This window comes from Gymnodraco acuticeps, unplaced genomic scaffold (genome assembly GCF_902827175.1).
Source record: "Gymnodraco acuticeps unplaced genomic scaffold, fGymAcu1.1, whole genome shotgun sequence".
NCBI lineage: Eukaryota > Metazoa > Chordata > Actinopteri > Perciformes > Bathydraconidae > Gymnodraco > Gymnodraco acuticeps.
The window spans coordinates 1727324-1744575 of NW_022992344.1; the positions used below are offsets into that span (position 1 = coordinate 1727324).

A 17252-nucleotide genomic window follows, 5' to 3' on the forward strand; every position below is an offset into this window, starting at 1 on the left:
GACAGAAACCCGGGACAGATAATCATCTCTGAATCCCTCCATCTCTACACCCAGCCCCCGATACCCTCACCACCGCCATCTGCTACGGGGGTTGGGCTGTCTGGTTTCCATGGCAACTCTGTACCCCTCCTCCCTCTAGGCACTGAGGTTTCTTTTGTGTGTCCTGCGCACGTGCAGTCTGTTCCATTTGTACCCCGTCATATAGGTGCTCATAATGACAGTGTAGCCTATTTTTACACCATCATGCAATAAAGCTACTACAGATCACATGCTTTGGAGAACAGGAAGGACTCTGTCTAATGTAAAGATATTACTAAAAAAGCATGGAACGTCACATCAGCCCCCCCTCCCCCATACAAGACAAGGTGACCTTGCAAATTAAGCCCACCCACCCACCCCCCTTTTCACCCCAATGCCTAGTCACGCTGCCCCCCTCTGTCCCAAGCAAGGGATAGAGAGCAGTGAACCAGCAAGGAAGAGCAGTAAACCAGGAAGACAAATGCTGAGACTGCACTCAAGACACATGTTAATCACTCTTGAAAACCTATATTCAACTTAAAAGTTTGCCCACCAAAAAGCTACTATTTGAAAAGAGGATTACAACCTAAAGAACACTTTACTAATTAATGACCTATAGTTACATCTTATCTTTTGCAGTATCATCTAATCTTATACTGTATGATGCTTTATATTTTATCTTGCTTTAAAATTAAGCACTGTAAACTTTCTCTGGTAAAGTCAGCATACTGTATATGCACATAATAAACATCAGACTTACAGATGCTTTTGTGTGCCAGTGTTTTAAAAAAACGCAGACTTCCAACGTTTTTTCATTCCAAAAGCAATTTGTGGCCACAGTAATTATATTGACTTTCTTTGGCATGCATGCCACTAACACGTCTGGCTATTGCTGTACTATATATGGGACTGTAGGCGTGATAAACACCGCCTCAGCATACGGAGGGCTGAACACTTAAGCCCTGTAAATTATCCATAATGTTTTTTTCTGTTGGGATAAAGGCCTCTGTGAGATGTTGTCCAAAAGTTGCCTGAAAACAAGTCCTTCTGTATCTGTTGAATTTGGGGCTTGATCTGTTCCAATCGTGCAAAACCTTATTAGGCACTATTTGGGATACACTCCTTAACAACACACAGATGGAAAGCATTAGTGTTGCTGGCAGGAAACTCTACTTCTCTCTTGAAGCCTACTGTGAATTAAAATGTAACAATGTGGGCTAGGTTTTCTGTTGAACTTCATTATTCTGTGTCCAATGAATAATTGCCTTAAACCCTACAGGTGCAGGTACATTGCTACCTGGTCATCATGTGTATCTTTTGGATAAATGGTCCAAAAGTTTACATGCATGGTTAAAGAAAGAAAGGGCTAAACTTAGCCATAGAGACTGGACACATTTAAAAAGTAAAGAGGGTTTTAACAGCCAGGCTGTAAGAAAAAAAAAATTCCTTTCACAACGAAGAGACGGCTGGTCATTTTTCTTTAAGTAACGTTGGACGGTTGCCACGTTGAACTTGTGCTAATGCCATTTAATAAAATGAGTAACGCCTATGTGCATTTCCTTGGATGTGTTGGCAGGGAAACTCCCTCAAGAATACATGCTAAAAAGATTAAAACCAGCAGCAGCATGCAGTAAGCATTTCTGTTAACTCACAAAAACAGGAGTGACTGTCCCTGAGCATTTGTTTGCTTGAGTGCTTCGTAAACTCTGCAAAGATGTTGGTTGTATAGAGAGAAAGAAAATCCCTTCAACAATTTGAACTTTTCTTTCAAATTGCATGTGTGTATGCGACTTGTTCCTTTGGCAGGAAGGCAAACATCACAAGGGGATGATTCACAGTGGGTCAGGTTCAGACACAAACAAGAGGGCATGTCTTGAGCAAAACCCTTTCACCTCTATGGAAATGTTGCAACATCCTATCTGTGGAGCTGTCATTGCAAAGGAAAAATATGTCAGTTATAAAAGGAACTGCACAGAAATGTTTTTGGTAGGAAACACCAAAGTAGTATGGAGAAATGTCGAGTAGCAAACAAGTTGTGAGGGTATAAAGACATGCTATTTATGTTTAAAAACCTCTGACGCCCACATGGAAACACTACAACAATAGGAGGTTCAATAGTGTCTCCAATTGGGAAAACACAGGCCATTGGAGCAAACAGTAAGCTAGATTGTATGTCATGCATCAGCATTTACACAAAGGGAAGTTTACCGATGAACCCTTTCAAATTCGCCTACTTCGGAGGGTGTTTCTGAAAAGAATAGTTTCTGGTTCTGACAACATAGCGTGGATGGAAGATGGAGGGAAGAGTGTGTGAAATAATGGTTTCATGTTAACATTTCAACATTCTGGAGGCAAGCTTGGTCCGAACCGTTAGTCATAAAACGATTCCTAACATGAATAGCACCACTCCCATTCGCAATGTGTCACCTCTAAAGACGCTTTTATTTCAAAATGCACTACTTTTGCAACATATAAGCCTAGCAACCGATGATAACAAACCCCCAAATCGAATACTTTAGAAAACAACACTTACCCCATTTTTGTTGGTAGATGTAGCCGAGCCTGTCCTCTTCTATAAATACAATATTGGATTGATTACACCACAACACGAAATAAAGGAAGTGAAAAACAGCCTTAGGTTCAAGAGTCTATTGCAATACATTAACAATGGGAACATCGTTGTCCTATAGACACAGACAATCTGACTGGCGCTTTACCCTTATTCTTAAGTGCATGTTGATTTTCAGCTTTATATCTACATTTTAAGCTCATGGTCTGAAGGAACCACAAGGCTGGGCTACTCTGAGTCTCCAGATTATCTCCCTCTGTCATTAGGACTGTGGTTTACCAGGGCACCCCACATTACACCCCATGAATAAAAGCATGCTTGTGGTTCACAATAGAGCCACGTTGCTCCCTGAGAAGGGGGAAGGGCAATGCATTCCTCTACTAACCTCATGTTTGCAGCAGATATCAAACAATATCTGCTGGTTATGTGCTTTCCCCAGCCAGCTCAAAAAAAAAATGACACAAATACCACCATTTCCCTATCTTTGGAGCCCAATCGCTACAAGGAATGTGTGGAAGTAGAGTCTGCTTTGTCTACGTTTTTTGCTTGTAGGTGGGTCAGCAATGGACACTGGCATTTCAGGAGAGCTGGGCAAAACAATGTGATCATTCAATTTGAGTGACTACCTCAGGACACTGATGCTGACTGGATGCCTGCAATATTTAATCGGGGGAACCACACATTTCTCATTTAGGTCACTTCTCTGGGGAAAATGCAGTGTAAGCCTGCTGGAAATTTAACTGCTTAAAGGAAATAAACATTTTGATTGAGTGTTAGGCTAGTACCAAACAGCAGATGGTAGATGTCCCTTCTTTTTTTTCTTGCCCACAAGTTCACATAGTGCTGAGTAAAGGTGACTGACTTTGTGATTTATGACACTGCTGGCTTAGACCGCCTCAAAATTCAAAACATAAATCCTGGCTTAAAATAGAATCAACACTCTTTTGACATCTATTAATGAGCATTTTTACTTGGAGGAAGTAGCTTCAAAGGGATTCTAAGCGGGGTCAAGGAAACACGTGCTACTCTTGCCAAAGAAAGTGTGACACGGAGGAAGGGGCCTCACGATGGCAACAACTTCCGAACATCTGCATCAGCAGGAAGGGGGGCACTCAGTATGTTGTTCCACATCCCAACAGAAACAAAGGTTAGATGGTGATAGAGCGGCTGCCTGACAGACCACACAAACTCAACACCAGACTACGTTTGTCTTCACCTGCTGCTAGGAGCCATGTGGGCTGATTTAGCAGATAACAGGCCATGACATGAATAACATCTTAAGCTTTTTTTTCTGATGGAGTGAAAGATTAAATTGTTTGCTTTCTTTGAGAGTCACACTCATCACAAACCCACCTGTTCAACACTGCATTCAATCACTGACCACCCACCCCCTCTTTTCTGTTTTTGTTTATCTGTTTTTGTATTTTTGTTGTTTTATTCTCTGTCAAAGCTTCTTTTAGTTTTTAGAAAAGCGTTATATAAGTCCCATGTATGTATTATTATTATTATTATTATTACACCAAGTATAAAAAAACATATTGTCTTTGAATACCCAACATTTTAATATATTTTTCAGTAATTATTTGTCTTTAATCTTTGTTCATCGAACCCTTCTTCAAATGGCAGTGACTCAGAGTTTTTGTCAGTATCTGAATCCAGGGAAAAGTTCTAGCACGGATTGCATCAAGAATGCTGGCAGTGGATCGTTTTCCTCCACTCTGCGCAGACAGGGGGTGGGGTGCTCGGCTGAAACTGGGAGGAGAAAAGGGGGGGATTTCGGAATAGTCTTTGTCCTCACCCCGCAGTACAACACACAACTGGAGAAGCAAGCGGGCTCCTCGCAGAAAATAAAAACTGGATGGGTTGAAATTAGAGCGAGGGCTTTATTTCAATAAAGAGAAAACGAAGGAAAAGCTCTCGAGACAAGCAGCAACCCCAAAGAGCCGGTGGGAAAAATACAGGACCCGAAATCACAACTGAAGGTAAGACCACAAACAAATGCGCAAACGCGGCAACATCATTACGTAGCCTTTTAGCTAACAATTATACCATGGCTCAAGTTAGGCTATATCTTTAACTTTTGAGCCGAGCAAATACGTGTTCTTATTAAGATCTGTGGTTATTTCTTCATTTTAACAACCAATGTGTACAACAGGAATACCACTAACAGGGTTGGCAAATGTATCGTTAAACAATAACTTAAGTTCATTCGCACAGGCTGGCAGATATATCGTTAATTAAAACACGAAAACGAGTCCCATTATGTGAAATAATTTGAATTTGAAGCGTTTTTGGCTCAGTATTGATTGTCATTACCGGCACGTGCGGTGTAATTCTGCTGGTAGCCTATGCTGAACATTTGGGTATTTTTTTATTTCTTGACTATGAAGCCTGGATTTGGGGATGGAATAGCGCGCATGGGTCGTGTCTTGTTGTTTCCCCCCTTCTGAAATGCGTAATATACCGGCAAACTCATAATCTGGCAAAATAGCCACATTTTAAGCTTAAACACTACTCTAACTCCTAAATGGTGAGTTTGTTCAAACAATGTGTCGCAGCTGTAAACTCAATTATCCATGGAAATGTTTGTGAGCAGCATGTGGAGTCGCGCGGTGACGCTGTCACGTTAGCAACACGGAGGATTTCTGTCTTAAACTTCGTGCACATTTGGTTTTATTTAGTTCCATATTTTACATTGTAGTCTTGTGGTTTTTAATATATATATATTTAATTTGTTACAGGACTACCCTTTTTCTGTCTTTTATTTATTCCAGACATTACACAATTATGAGTCCTTTGGCATTATGACTAACAAAGATACAAAGGGCGGATTAGTTTAATTGTTCCTAGTGTTGCCACCACAGTCCAGTAAAAGTCATTTCCCAGTTTGACTCATTTTCTTGTCTTTTCCTTCGGCCTATTCCTCCCTAAGCCCAGGGCCTCTTTAGCTTTAGGGCTTTGGGATAAGGAAGGGATAACCATAACTAGCCTCCCAGATGTGAGAGCCACACAAGCCTCTCTGTTCTGTAGGACTCGGTCATTGTGGAGAAGCTGCTGCATTACTTTAGTCCATACTTAGAAACAGGCTGTTTTCTTTGGAGTGCCACATTAAGCTAGGTCTGCTCCAGTAGATGGCCATGGAATTGATATAATAGACACATGCAAATCTGATTTGGAATACAAACACTTTATCATGTTAACATTAAAGGAGCACTTCAAAACTGGATTTAACATTTGTTGAATATGGTAATGTCCAGTCAGATTGAAAAAATGCCATGCCAATGTCTACTTATTGATAATTTCAGCTTGGCGAATAAGTGACAAGACAGTTTAATTTAGAAATCCACATTTCTGGGGTAGCCTAATGCATGTATCAATTATCATCAAAATATATCAACAAGGCTAGTTTGTAGGGGGAAAGCATTTTGCTCATTATTAGCTAACGAGTGTCAGAATTGGCATTAGCCTAAACGCATCAAGTATCTGATGCTATAGTAGCCACAGTTCTCTGAAATTGCCTGGATGAGATGCATGTGTAGCCACTTTGATTTGAGTTAGCCATGAATGAAATATGACTCTAGCTTAACGTATTTGCCCCCTGTGCTGTTGTGCAAAAAACGTTTTTTTTCAGTTCCTTTACTGACGGCACAAGTTGGAACAGACATTGTTTGCACTGTAGGCAAAAATTGTAGCACAGTGCTACCAGGGGCATTAAGGCAGAATAGCAAGCAACAACCTAACATTGAACAGGTGTCTGTGAAAATTGCAAATATAACATTACAGCCTTTAGCTTTGCAGTATAATACTATTGTTTTCAATGCGGATTTGACACACATTCTCTGACAGACGCTGCATGTGAGGCTGTGGTTTTCCTTAGGCATGGATGTCAGCTTGACAGTAGCCGGAGGCATTTCATAACCGTTAACCCAGATTACGACCCAACTGTGCTGCTGAATCATATACATGACATGTCCGTTGTAGCCTGACAGAAGAGCAACGTAATTAACATTTTACATGATTTAATGCCCTTATGATGCTAGAATATAGCTGAAATAACTACATGCAGACTTAGATTTCCCATGTTTAACATTTTAAGTTGGTCTAAAATGTCCCCACATTTTTTTTGTTTGACAAAAGCTTCATTTGTGTAGGACTGTGGTTTCAGATGACTTGATGTAGGAAAGTGGGTTTGAGTGTACCTGGGATGCAGTAGCATGCAGGCAGCAGTGCATGAAAGCCACAGATGGAAGATGATAAGGGAAGTCTTTGTGAGCTGTAAACAGGAAAACATCATAAAAGCAGCAGGTAAACAACTTTGCTGGGACATTTTGTGGAGAAACACGCAGGAGTTAGTTTAACTGCACGCTGACTTTATTGGTGAAAACAGGACCACATATGCAATCCATACAATAGTAGACTTTCTCATACTGTCTTTAACGTATAGATTTAAAGCCAATGAGTCAATCATGAAAGTGAGTCTCTTACAGCTGGCCATTCATCAATTATTCTTAGTGCCTACGTGGCTGCCACCCAAAGGAAACATGTTGTTCTTTATTATTTTATGTTATGTCCATACAGTACTCTCATTCGCACCCTGAGTCCTGCATACTTACAATTCTTATTACAGATCTCTCATGAAGCTCTAGGAGGTGATCTATCATCTGCAGGGGCTTGTCAGTGCTAGTTTATGGGATTGTCTGACAGTACATGCTCTCTTTGCCTTACTTGACTTGAGTTATTGATTTATTTTCCCCCCCCTCTGCATTCCTTAAATGCATATTGACAGATTTCAAGTTCACTGCGGCTGTTTACTTCTCAGTCCCTCATTCACATTCATTACTATCACTGAAAACTAGTGGTGCACGATAATTATCGGCCCGATAATTATCGGCCCGATATTAGGAATTATGACGTCATCCCGATACCAGTATTAATAGCCCCGATAATATACAATATATTTTTTGGGTAAAAAAAAGAAAAAAATACTGCGGTGTGGGTGGATTGGGATGAGGGGCGCTTGTTTTTCACTCAGCTCCTCCCGTTTTGCCAGTACTGTGGTATTAGTGGTTTAGGAAGAGGGGAGTTCTTCACAAATCCAGCGCTCCCTAACTCATGCCTGGCTGTGGCGTAAATGGTGTGCGGCCGTGAAGCCAGGACAGTAAACAAACATGTCGTCGGTGGTATGGGCGTTGGAGCTATGTGCAACTCAAGGCATATGCTCGAACCGGAGCTGCCTGGACGCTGCAATCATGTTGCGCACTATCCGTGCTGAGTGTGCTGACTTTTCGTACAATGTCCCACTGTCTGGCTGCCTGCATAAAGTCAAGTGCTCGGTGCAGTTGTGGCGAAATGTCGCTCCTCTGTTTTCATTTAAACATCTCCTTATATCTGTTAGCGCAGCTAGCTAGCACCAGATGCTAACAACAACAATGCACGTAAGGTCTCTCGCTCGCTCGGGCCACACATACACACACCCTCCCGGTCCTCCAGATGGCCAGTCGGTGCCTTTATATATATATACAGTCTATGGTCGGTGCCTGCCGGTGAGCGTGGAAGTGTGGTCTGCCACAAGCGGGCGGCAGGAGCGGGGCTGTCAGCATCAGCTTGTAGATGGTATTTTAAACTCGATGCGCTCTGAAACTACGGGTCGGCCAAGGAAAAAAAATACACATGCGTTAAAATAATTAGTGGCGTAACATTTTTTTTGGTATCGGTCTTGAGAAGCAGGAAGTTATCAGTATCGGTATCGGTTTCAAAAAACCAATATCGTGCATCCCTACTGAAAACAACTACTTTTCATTTGTGTTATCTACATGGTTTGGAGGGTTACAAACTTAAAATGTATTCAGATACTATTACTTATTAGTCGGTAAACTAATCCATGTATATCACTACTAAAGTCAAACTGGAGAACAGATTACTGTAGCTTTTGGGTTACCCCAATACAAAATGAGCAAATCAAGACAAGAGAAAGCAACTAACATTTAGATAACTTGTATTTAACCGATAGTTTTTATATGTTTTTCTATAGGTTGCAGTGTTATTTAAGGCAACACTGATGTTTAGTGCCTGAGTAAGGAACAAGATAAAAGTATAAGTAGGAGAAGTATATCTCTTATCGTGGTGGTTACCCAAGATTTGGCTTCATTGGCAGACAAGGAAACATGAACCCAGACTCCCATATGGGTCCATAAGCTTTTTTTATATTGTTAAGTACCGAAATAAAAAAGTATAACTAAACCCCATCGTGCATGGCTCTTAAATGGTACTTTGTTAAGATTGCTATGCAATACACTTCATATGCATTGCCCGCCCAAAAAACTGTCAATGTACTTTGATGTTGTTCCACTTTCTTGTTGTACATACAGAATAGTCACTGGTCTTTGTGAATTGCAGAGCTATGGATGGGCTTTGTTTTGTTACTAGCTTGATTTTAAATGTGACATATTAACACAGGCTATACTTGTTGGACTGTATATTTCTTCAAGATGCATTTTGTGTTGCAGTTGGTAAAACATTGAATGTAACTGCTTTTGAAGCCACGGAAAGGCAAGAAAACCTTCAATGTGATGGTTGTCAGAGCCATTTAAACCTTACAGTTTCTTGGTTTTACAATGTGTTATGGATGCAGTTTAAGATGTGCTTTTCTTAAAAAGGTAATCTCTTTGATAGTTTGGTTGTCACTAGGGATGCACCGAATATTCGGCCACCGAAAATGGTTAAAAAGGCCCTTTCGGCCGAAAGGGTTTTAGCACCGAAAAAATATCACCGAATGTCAGAACAGGCTTACGTTGGTAACCTAACGTGTTGTTGTGATGACGTAATAAAGACGCGGCGACCATGCTCGCGGCTGGCTCACAGGGGGGGGGGAACATTGACCTTTGTCATCGAGATTGCCCTGAGCCTTTAACAAATCGTATTAAATAATCTGATGACAGACTGTAAACAGAATAGCTGAAATTTTAACAAAATAAATAACTCAGTTACCTCTAATCATTAACCCATGTTTGTATAATGTAGTTAACTCCGTGTGTTGCTGCTAGCATACATAACACCTGACGTGGAAACGTTACTCGTGGATGGGGCTACAGAGCTGCTAGAAAGACGGTCGAACCCGGTGCATTCCTCCGTCTGCATGCGGTGCACTTTTGCTAAATGTTTAGACAAATTGCTCGTGCTTACATGCTAAACTCTTATTGCACTTATGGTAACAAGTATTCTCCACATCGAGACGGGTAAAGTTTAACCACACCTCGGAGCGCGTTCTCTCCGCCATCTCCGCAGTGTGCTCCGCTGCATGTAGCAGCTGCGTGTGTGTAAACTGCCCCGCCCCCTCGCACACAGACTGGGGAGAGAGATCTCGTCTGATCGAAAATACGATAGACGCATTTGTTGTCTTTGCATATTAGAAACGAGTTGGCGACACTAAGACTGCGATATAATGTTTTTTAGCAATAATACATGACATATATAAATGTACTGTATGCATTCAAAAGTGCTGAATAAATGTTGTATGGACCCATAATAGTGATTATTATTTAAGTTAAGTTTTGCCATAATCATGTCTATTTCCATAATCAGGTAGCTGAACAACATTGGTAAAAAATGTATACATTATATATATATATTTCTATTAATCATTTTCGGCCTTTCGGCATTCGGTTTTCGGCCAACTATTTTCGGTATCGGTTTTGGCCAAGAATTTCCGATTCGGTGCACCCCTAGTTGTCACAATTGCATCTCTTATTCGGTTAGTTGTGTTCCTAGTTTTTCCATAGCCCTGAACATTGTGTGTCTGTTTTGTGTGGCATATAAGGTAATGTTTTGTTATATAAGGTTTAAGATCTCTATACTGCCCTAAGAAACTACCGAACCCTTTGTTGATGTCAAAGACAACTAAAGTAGAGAAATGGGTGTTGAATATTAGGTTGAGAGAATGGTAAAATCTTCAAAGTCACAAACTGCTGTTGCTTACTTGGTGCATGCCTGATGGTTTATAGTGGTGGTTAATTACTCTGCAGAAGTTATGAGGTTGGTCACAGATGGTGTGAAACCACAGGAGCTCCTCATTGCCCTTTCGTGTTTTACCATCAGCTCATTACTCAGTTTTGGCAATCTTAGTTGGGAATAATCAACCATGACTAGACATTTCACACCTTCTGGTTCCAACGTGTTTGCCTCAAGCTCATAACGTCTTTTTTTCTTTATATGCCTCAGTCCCCCTGCTTACATGATTTGACTTCAGTCTTTTAATGGCAGTGTGGTTGCACAATTCTGTGACGGCATCTGAGAGCAGCTCAGAGCTGTTTGTCTGAGCATGCCTTTTGTCAAAGCATAGCAGTGATGTTTTGAGTCTCAATTTTTTTTTAACAGTGACACAATAGCTCCACCTCGTGGCTAAATGGAGCAAAAAACATAGTCAAAACTTGGGTTCAATCAAGCTTCAAATGTTTTGTCTAGCACATGATACACAAATCTTGGACATACTTACCAGTTTAAGAACACTTTTCTGTAATTTATTGTTAATGGCAAATAAATATAAAAAAAAAAAAATTTACTTGTAAAAAAACATGAGCCCTAACCACAATGTTCTCCTTTTCTGCACAGGTTTGAGAGGTTCCTTCCTGTTCCAGATCCAAAATGAGTTGGAGCTTCCTTACGCGTCTGTTGGACGAGATTTCCAACCACTCCACCTTTGTGGGCAAAATCTGGCTCACCCTCCTCATCGTCTTTCGCATCGTGCTGACCGCTGTCGGGGGCGAGTCGATCTACTACGATGAACAGAGTAAATTTGTGTGTAACACACAGCAACCTGGTTGCGAAAACGTGTGCTACGATGCGTTTGCGCCTCTCTCGCACATTCGCTTCTGGGTGTTTCAGGTGATTATGATCACCACGCCCACCGTCATGTACCTCGGCTTTGCCATGCATAAGATCGCCCGCATGGAGGACGACGACTACCTGCCGAGGAGCAGGAAGAGAATGCCAATAGTAAGCCGCGGTGCCAACCGGGACTATGAAGAAGCGGAGGACAATGGTGAGGAGGACCCCATGATCCTGGAGGAGATTGAGCCAGATAAGGAGAAGGAAGTGGTGGTGAAGCCCAGCAAGAAGCACGATGGGCGCCGTCGCATCAAGCGTGACGGCCTGATGAAGGTCTACGTGTTCCAGCTGCTGTCCCGTGCCATCTTCGAAGCCTCGTTCCTGTTCGGGCAGTACGTACTGTACGGTGTGGAGGTGGTCCCGTCCTACGTATGCACACGCTCTCCTTGCCCGCACACCGTGGATTGCTTCGTCTCGCGCCCCACAGAGAAAACCATCTTCCTGCTCATCATGTATGGCGTCAGCGCTCTGTGTCTGCTCTTTACCTTGCTGGAGATCCTCCACCTCGGCATCAGTGGTGTCCGAGACTGCTTCTGCGCGCCCAGGCCCGCCACCCCCCGTCTCCCAGCTCTGTCCAGCCAAAGGTCCTCCATCTGCCGCCAGCCATCAGCACCTCCCGGCTACAACACGGCTCTGAAGAAGGACCCGTCGGGGAAAATGGGCTTCAGGGACAACCTGGGAGACTCGGGCCGCGAGTCGTTCGGGGATGAGGTGTCATCGCGGGAGCTGGAGAGGCTGCGGAGACACCTGAAGCTGGCTCAGCAGCACCTGGACTTGGCTTACCAGAACGGGGAAAGCAGTCCTTCACGCAGCAGCAGCCCAGAGTCCAACGGCACTGCAGTGGAGCAGAACAGGCTAAACTTTGCCCAGGAGAAGCAGAGCAGTACATGTGAAAAAGGTAAGGCATCCAACCCTTTTCAACCTAAGAGAAACAACCATACGTTTGTATTTTTAATCTTTTCTGTAGCTTTGATCACAACAAAAAGCTTTACTAACACTGGCTCTGTATCTTTGTTCACAGGTCTCCGTGCATAGATTTTCATCAGCCCAGCTGACACTCTAGACTGAAATTCCCATCAGTGAGAGGACATAAGGGAATCAAAGTGTGTGTTTGTGTGAGTGTGTGTGTGTGAGACTTTTGCTTGAGGTGGATGAAGTCAACCCAAGCCTTCCAGTGTTACGGCCAGCCACGGTCGAGCATCGAGTCAAAGGAGGAGAGCAGTCGTCTCACTCCAGCAATAATTGAGACGCCTGTCTGAAGATCCAAAGTGCTTACAAACTTCCGTCAGCAAGAATGGTCAAGGTTACCATGTACTTCCCCCTCAGGGCAGCTATTCTATTTTGAATATTTTAATGTTTTCATTACAAGACTTAAAAGCTATTCGTCATACTCTAAAGAGTTTATCCCATTGGAAGTTCACAGTGAATGCATCTCAAGTTTGCCTTAGACCTAAACTGGAACTCTGTATTCTGGCTATTTGTAGGTATGGCCAAGCCAGTTGTTGTGGGAAAAACATGTTTAAACTGTAAGATTTTTGTACGTCGAGTGAGCTGCAATGAAATGTCAATGGACAAGACACCACTCATAAAAGCAAGGTACTGGAACTATTGTCATGCCAATGAAGACTTTTTTTTAAGGAGTTATTTTTCATACAAAGGTTTCTCAAGTGTGTCACTTTTTCTTTCTTCCTCTTTATTATTTTGACAATGCACCAGTCAACATTCCCAAGCCTGGTGCTTTGATGGTAACTGGAACACACTTGGGGTGCCTCTGTCCAAAGGAATGAACAAACCTGGGTAATGCTTGAAACACATGAACTCTTGATATTATCCTGTATTGTTTAAAGCGTGTATTTGATGCTGTTCTTTATTTTTGTATTAGTAAGTATTGTGATGTCGAGAAGAGGCTTTTGTCACTGTGGCAGATTATTATTTTATAGGAATGACATTCATTGCTGTCTTAGTTCCCTGAAGCTGAACCATGGACAGGTGCATTCTGAAAGGATTTAGTACGATTGAGTTCAAAAGCAAAAACATTTTTGGAACCTTCGGCTTATTTTATTATTTACTCATCGTCGCCGACCTGCAAACATTCCCTTATTCCTTACACAGGTAGATTTAATCATATTTTACGGTGTAATTGGGAACATTTTCATGTATTCCGCTTAAAGTGCAGATTTGTGGATACACTGTTCCAGAGTCTGAATGAGGGTTGTAAAACAATGTAACCATTTCAATGCCTTGATGCTCTAAGATGCCATCATTTTGTATTCTGAATCATACCCACAGTGCCAACTCAAACATTGTCATCTCAAGTTCTTTTTGAAAATGCTTTTTGTACTTTTTATACTTTTTGTATTGATAGTACTTTTGGCTAGTTTTTTAAATAAATTTTTGCAACAAAAGTTTTTGCCAAGTGGTTTCATTCTGGTTTCAAAACTGTCCAATTCCTGTAAGATTGTCATTTTGTTTAAGTAACATCACCTGATCTGATGGTAGCAACTAGGGATGAGAATGATTAATCAAATATTCGAAATGATTCAGGTATTTAAATAGGAGTTGTGAATATTTGTATTGTAATTGGGTTTTTTTTTTATGGGAGGGGTGCCTAAGTTGATTACATATTATCAAATGGATTAATTAAATGTATACGACAGTGCCATTTTAAATATCTTATCTTAAAAATGTGTGTAAAGCAGAGCCGTGCTCTGGTTACCAGGGGTTAAATTGGGCCGGGGCTGCCCCGGCACATAGGACAATGCTCTGACGTCATCACCCTCCCACATTTGTCCTATGTTTACAAAACACTTGTAAAAATGTTCTCGTTCTTAATATAGACTATATTTAAGGTTGATATGTGTTGACTTTATTTTAAAATAGCAGATCTCTGTGACCGGATATAGTTTTTCGGCTTAGTGAACGTGTCTCTCTGCTCCGATCAGGAGCTGCAGAATCACCCGACCCGTCCTGTAACACGGAGCCCGTTTTTTTCTAAACCATGCTAAATGTATGTGTGTGCATAAAGCGAGTTATGATGTGTCATAACACCGAATTTGGTGATGAATAGTTTACAGTGAGATTTACTCCTACACTTTTGGCCATACTCACGCAGCCCTACAAATGAACTGAGATGTCGACACAAATTATCTTTAGCAAGTGTGCAGAGCAATGTTGATTTAAAATAGCAATTTGCAGGTTGGATACTTGTAAACCTTTTTTTTATGTATATATTAATAATTTAAGGTGTAAATTAGTTCCAGTTTAACAACGTCATAAACATACATACAGAAAGGTCATATGCACAACAAATATAGGTACAGGCACAATCAGCCAGATATGGAGGAGTCAAACGCTAGAGTAAAAGTGTGTTTTTAACTTGGATTTAAAACAGTCAATGGAGGGGGCCGGTCTGATAGGGAGGGGGATGCTGTTCCACAGTCTTGGGGCTGTAATAGAAAAGGTTCGGTCACCCCTGAGTTTACGCTTGGAGCGTGGGACCAGGGGCGCCGTAAGGGGGTGAAAAGTTAGGACGATTCTAAGGGCCCGTGACTGACAGGGGCCCAAACTATTTTAGTACATTAAGAATTTTTTTTGAAGTAACCAATGTGATATCTTTTCATGGGGCCCAAAATCCCTGGCTTCGCCCCTGCGTGGGACAACCAGGAGCTCCAGGTTAGCCGACCTGAGGGGCCTGGAGCTAGAAAATTGGACAAGGAGGTCTGCCACATAGGAGGGGCCCTGCCCATTTAGGGCTTTATACAAAAATAAGAGAAGTTTAAAGTCAATTCGGAGCCGTACTGGCAGCCAGTGGAGAGAGGCCAGAATGGGGGTAATATGACAGATCCCAGTATACTGACACACACCTTAGTTTTTACAAGGGTTTGAATAAACAAAATCAGCTTGTATTAAGCAAAAGTAAAGGTTTGAGACCAGAATAGTTTAAAATTGTAGTATTATTTTACTAACCCTTTACTTGAAAGGCTGAAGTTGTGTTGCCTGAGTTTTTGTAACTTTAACTGGTTTAGCTTATCCGTTATTTATCAGGTTTTAAAATCAGCTGCATGTATGTTCAAACTTAAAGCATATGTGCAGTTAAATGATTTTTGCAGTGATAGTTAATATAACAAAACGTATGTTTATTCACGTGTTTATCTTGGACAATGGAACTAAGCTTTCAGATGATTGACTTTACTGTGCATGAACAATTAACAATATTTACTGATAAAACATTTGAAATATCTGTTAAATAAGCAGTGGGAATAAGTCATACAATAAATTAGGATCAAAGTGTGCATGCTTTTAATTTGGGAGCAAAATTGGATTCGTTTTTTTTGGACAATACATTAAAGGACCGTCAAATATTTGAGGGGTTCTGATTCCTGAAACCAGTGTGCAGATTAACCTCTGACGTCCTCTAAAGGCTCTAAAGGCTAAAGGCTGATTTTAACCTCAGCTTTTAATGACAGAGCTGCAACCCCATTAGTTCACTTTTATAACATAAATGCAATACATGTAATTATTGAGTAATGTACAAAGTTACTCCAGTATTTCAACATGGTGCAATATCTATTTTTCTATTTTTACTACACTTTTTATTGTTCAAGAATTTATGGAACGTCTATTATCTTTTTTCTTGATGCATTTGAAAGAAAGTAATGACATTTGTCACCCGATTCATTTATTAAGTGTGGTTCACATGGCATGGTACATCTAGATCAGTAAAGCAGTCAATAATGTGACAAAACAACAAAAACGTATGAACAGGGAATTATGAGTAGCAGTAACATATTGAAGATGGTGGAAGATAAATGAACTCTGCTGCCGGAAAAACATTTACATTTTTTACAGCCTGCAATGAATACACATATTTAATCAACAACTTTATAAATGTCAAGGAAGTTACAGTTGCAAGAAAAAGTATGTGAACCCTTTGGATTCTCCACACATAGCGTTGTGTGTTCCTTCCAAACAACTCAACTTTGGTTTCATCTGTCCACAGAATATGTTGCCAGTAGTGCTGTGGAACATCCAGGTGCTCTTTTGCAAACTTCAAACGTGCAGCAATGTTTTTTCTGGACAGCAGTGGCTTCCTCCGTGGTGTCCTCCCATGAACTCCATTCTTGTTCAGTGTTTTACGTATCGTAGATTCGTCAACAGAGATGTTAGCATGTGCCAGAGATTTCTTTAAGTCTCTAGCTGACACTCTAGGATTCTTCTTCACCTCATTGAGCATTCTGCGCTGTGCTCTTGCAGTCATCTTTACAGGACGGCCACTCCTAGGGAGAGTAGCAACAGTGCTGAACTTTCTCCATTTATAGACCATGTGTCTTACCGTGGACTGATGAACATCAAGGCTTTTAGAGATACTTTTGTAACCCTTTCCAGCTTTATGCAAGTCAACAATTCTTAATCGTAGGTCTTCTGAGAGCTCTTTTGTGCGAGGCATGGTTCACATCTGGCAATGCTTCTTAAGAATAGCAAATTCAAAACTGGTGTGTATTTTTTATAGGGCAGGGCAGCTTTAACCAACACCTCCAATCTCGTCTCATTGATTGGACTCCAGGTTGGCTGACTCCTGACTCCAATTAGCTCTTGAAGAAGTCTTTATTCTAGGGGTTCACATACTTTTTCCACCCTGCACTGTAAATGTTTACATGGTGTGTTCAATAAAAACATGAAAACATATCATTGTTTGTGTAGTATTAGTTTAAGCAGAATGTGTTTGTCTATTGTTGTGACTTAGATGAAGATCAGAACACATTTTATGACCAACTTATGCAGA

At 41.2% G+C, this 17252-nt stretch overlaps 1 protein-coding gene across 1 annotated transcript; it reads left to right on the top strand.

Annotated features, from left to right (window-relative positions):
* The first annotated feature begins 4316 nt into the window (after positions 1 to 4316).
* cx43.4 (connexin 43.4) lies at positions 4317 to 13875 on the top strand. Its single transcript, XM_034208757.1, is given in 5 exon segments — positions 4317 to 4569; positions 11195 to 12002; positions 12005 to 12075; positions 12077 to 12368; positions 12492 to 13875. Coding segments are annotated over 4 exon segments (1152 nt in total). The 5' UTR covers positions 4317 to 4569; positions 11195 to 11227; the 3' UTR covers positions 12506 to 13875.
* The last annotated feature ends 3377 nt before the right edge of the window (positions 13876 to 17252 follow it).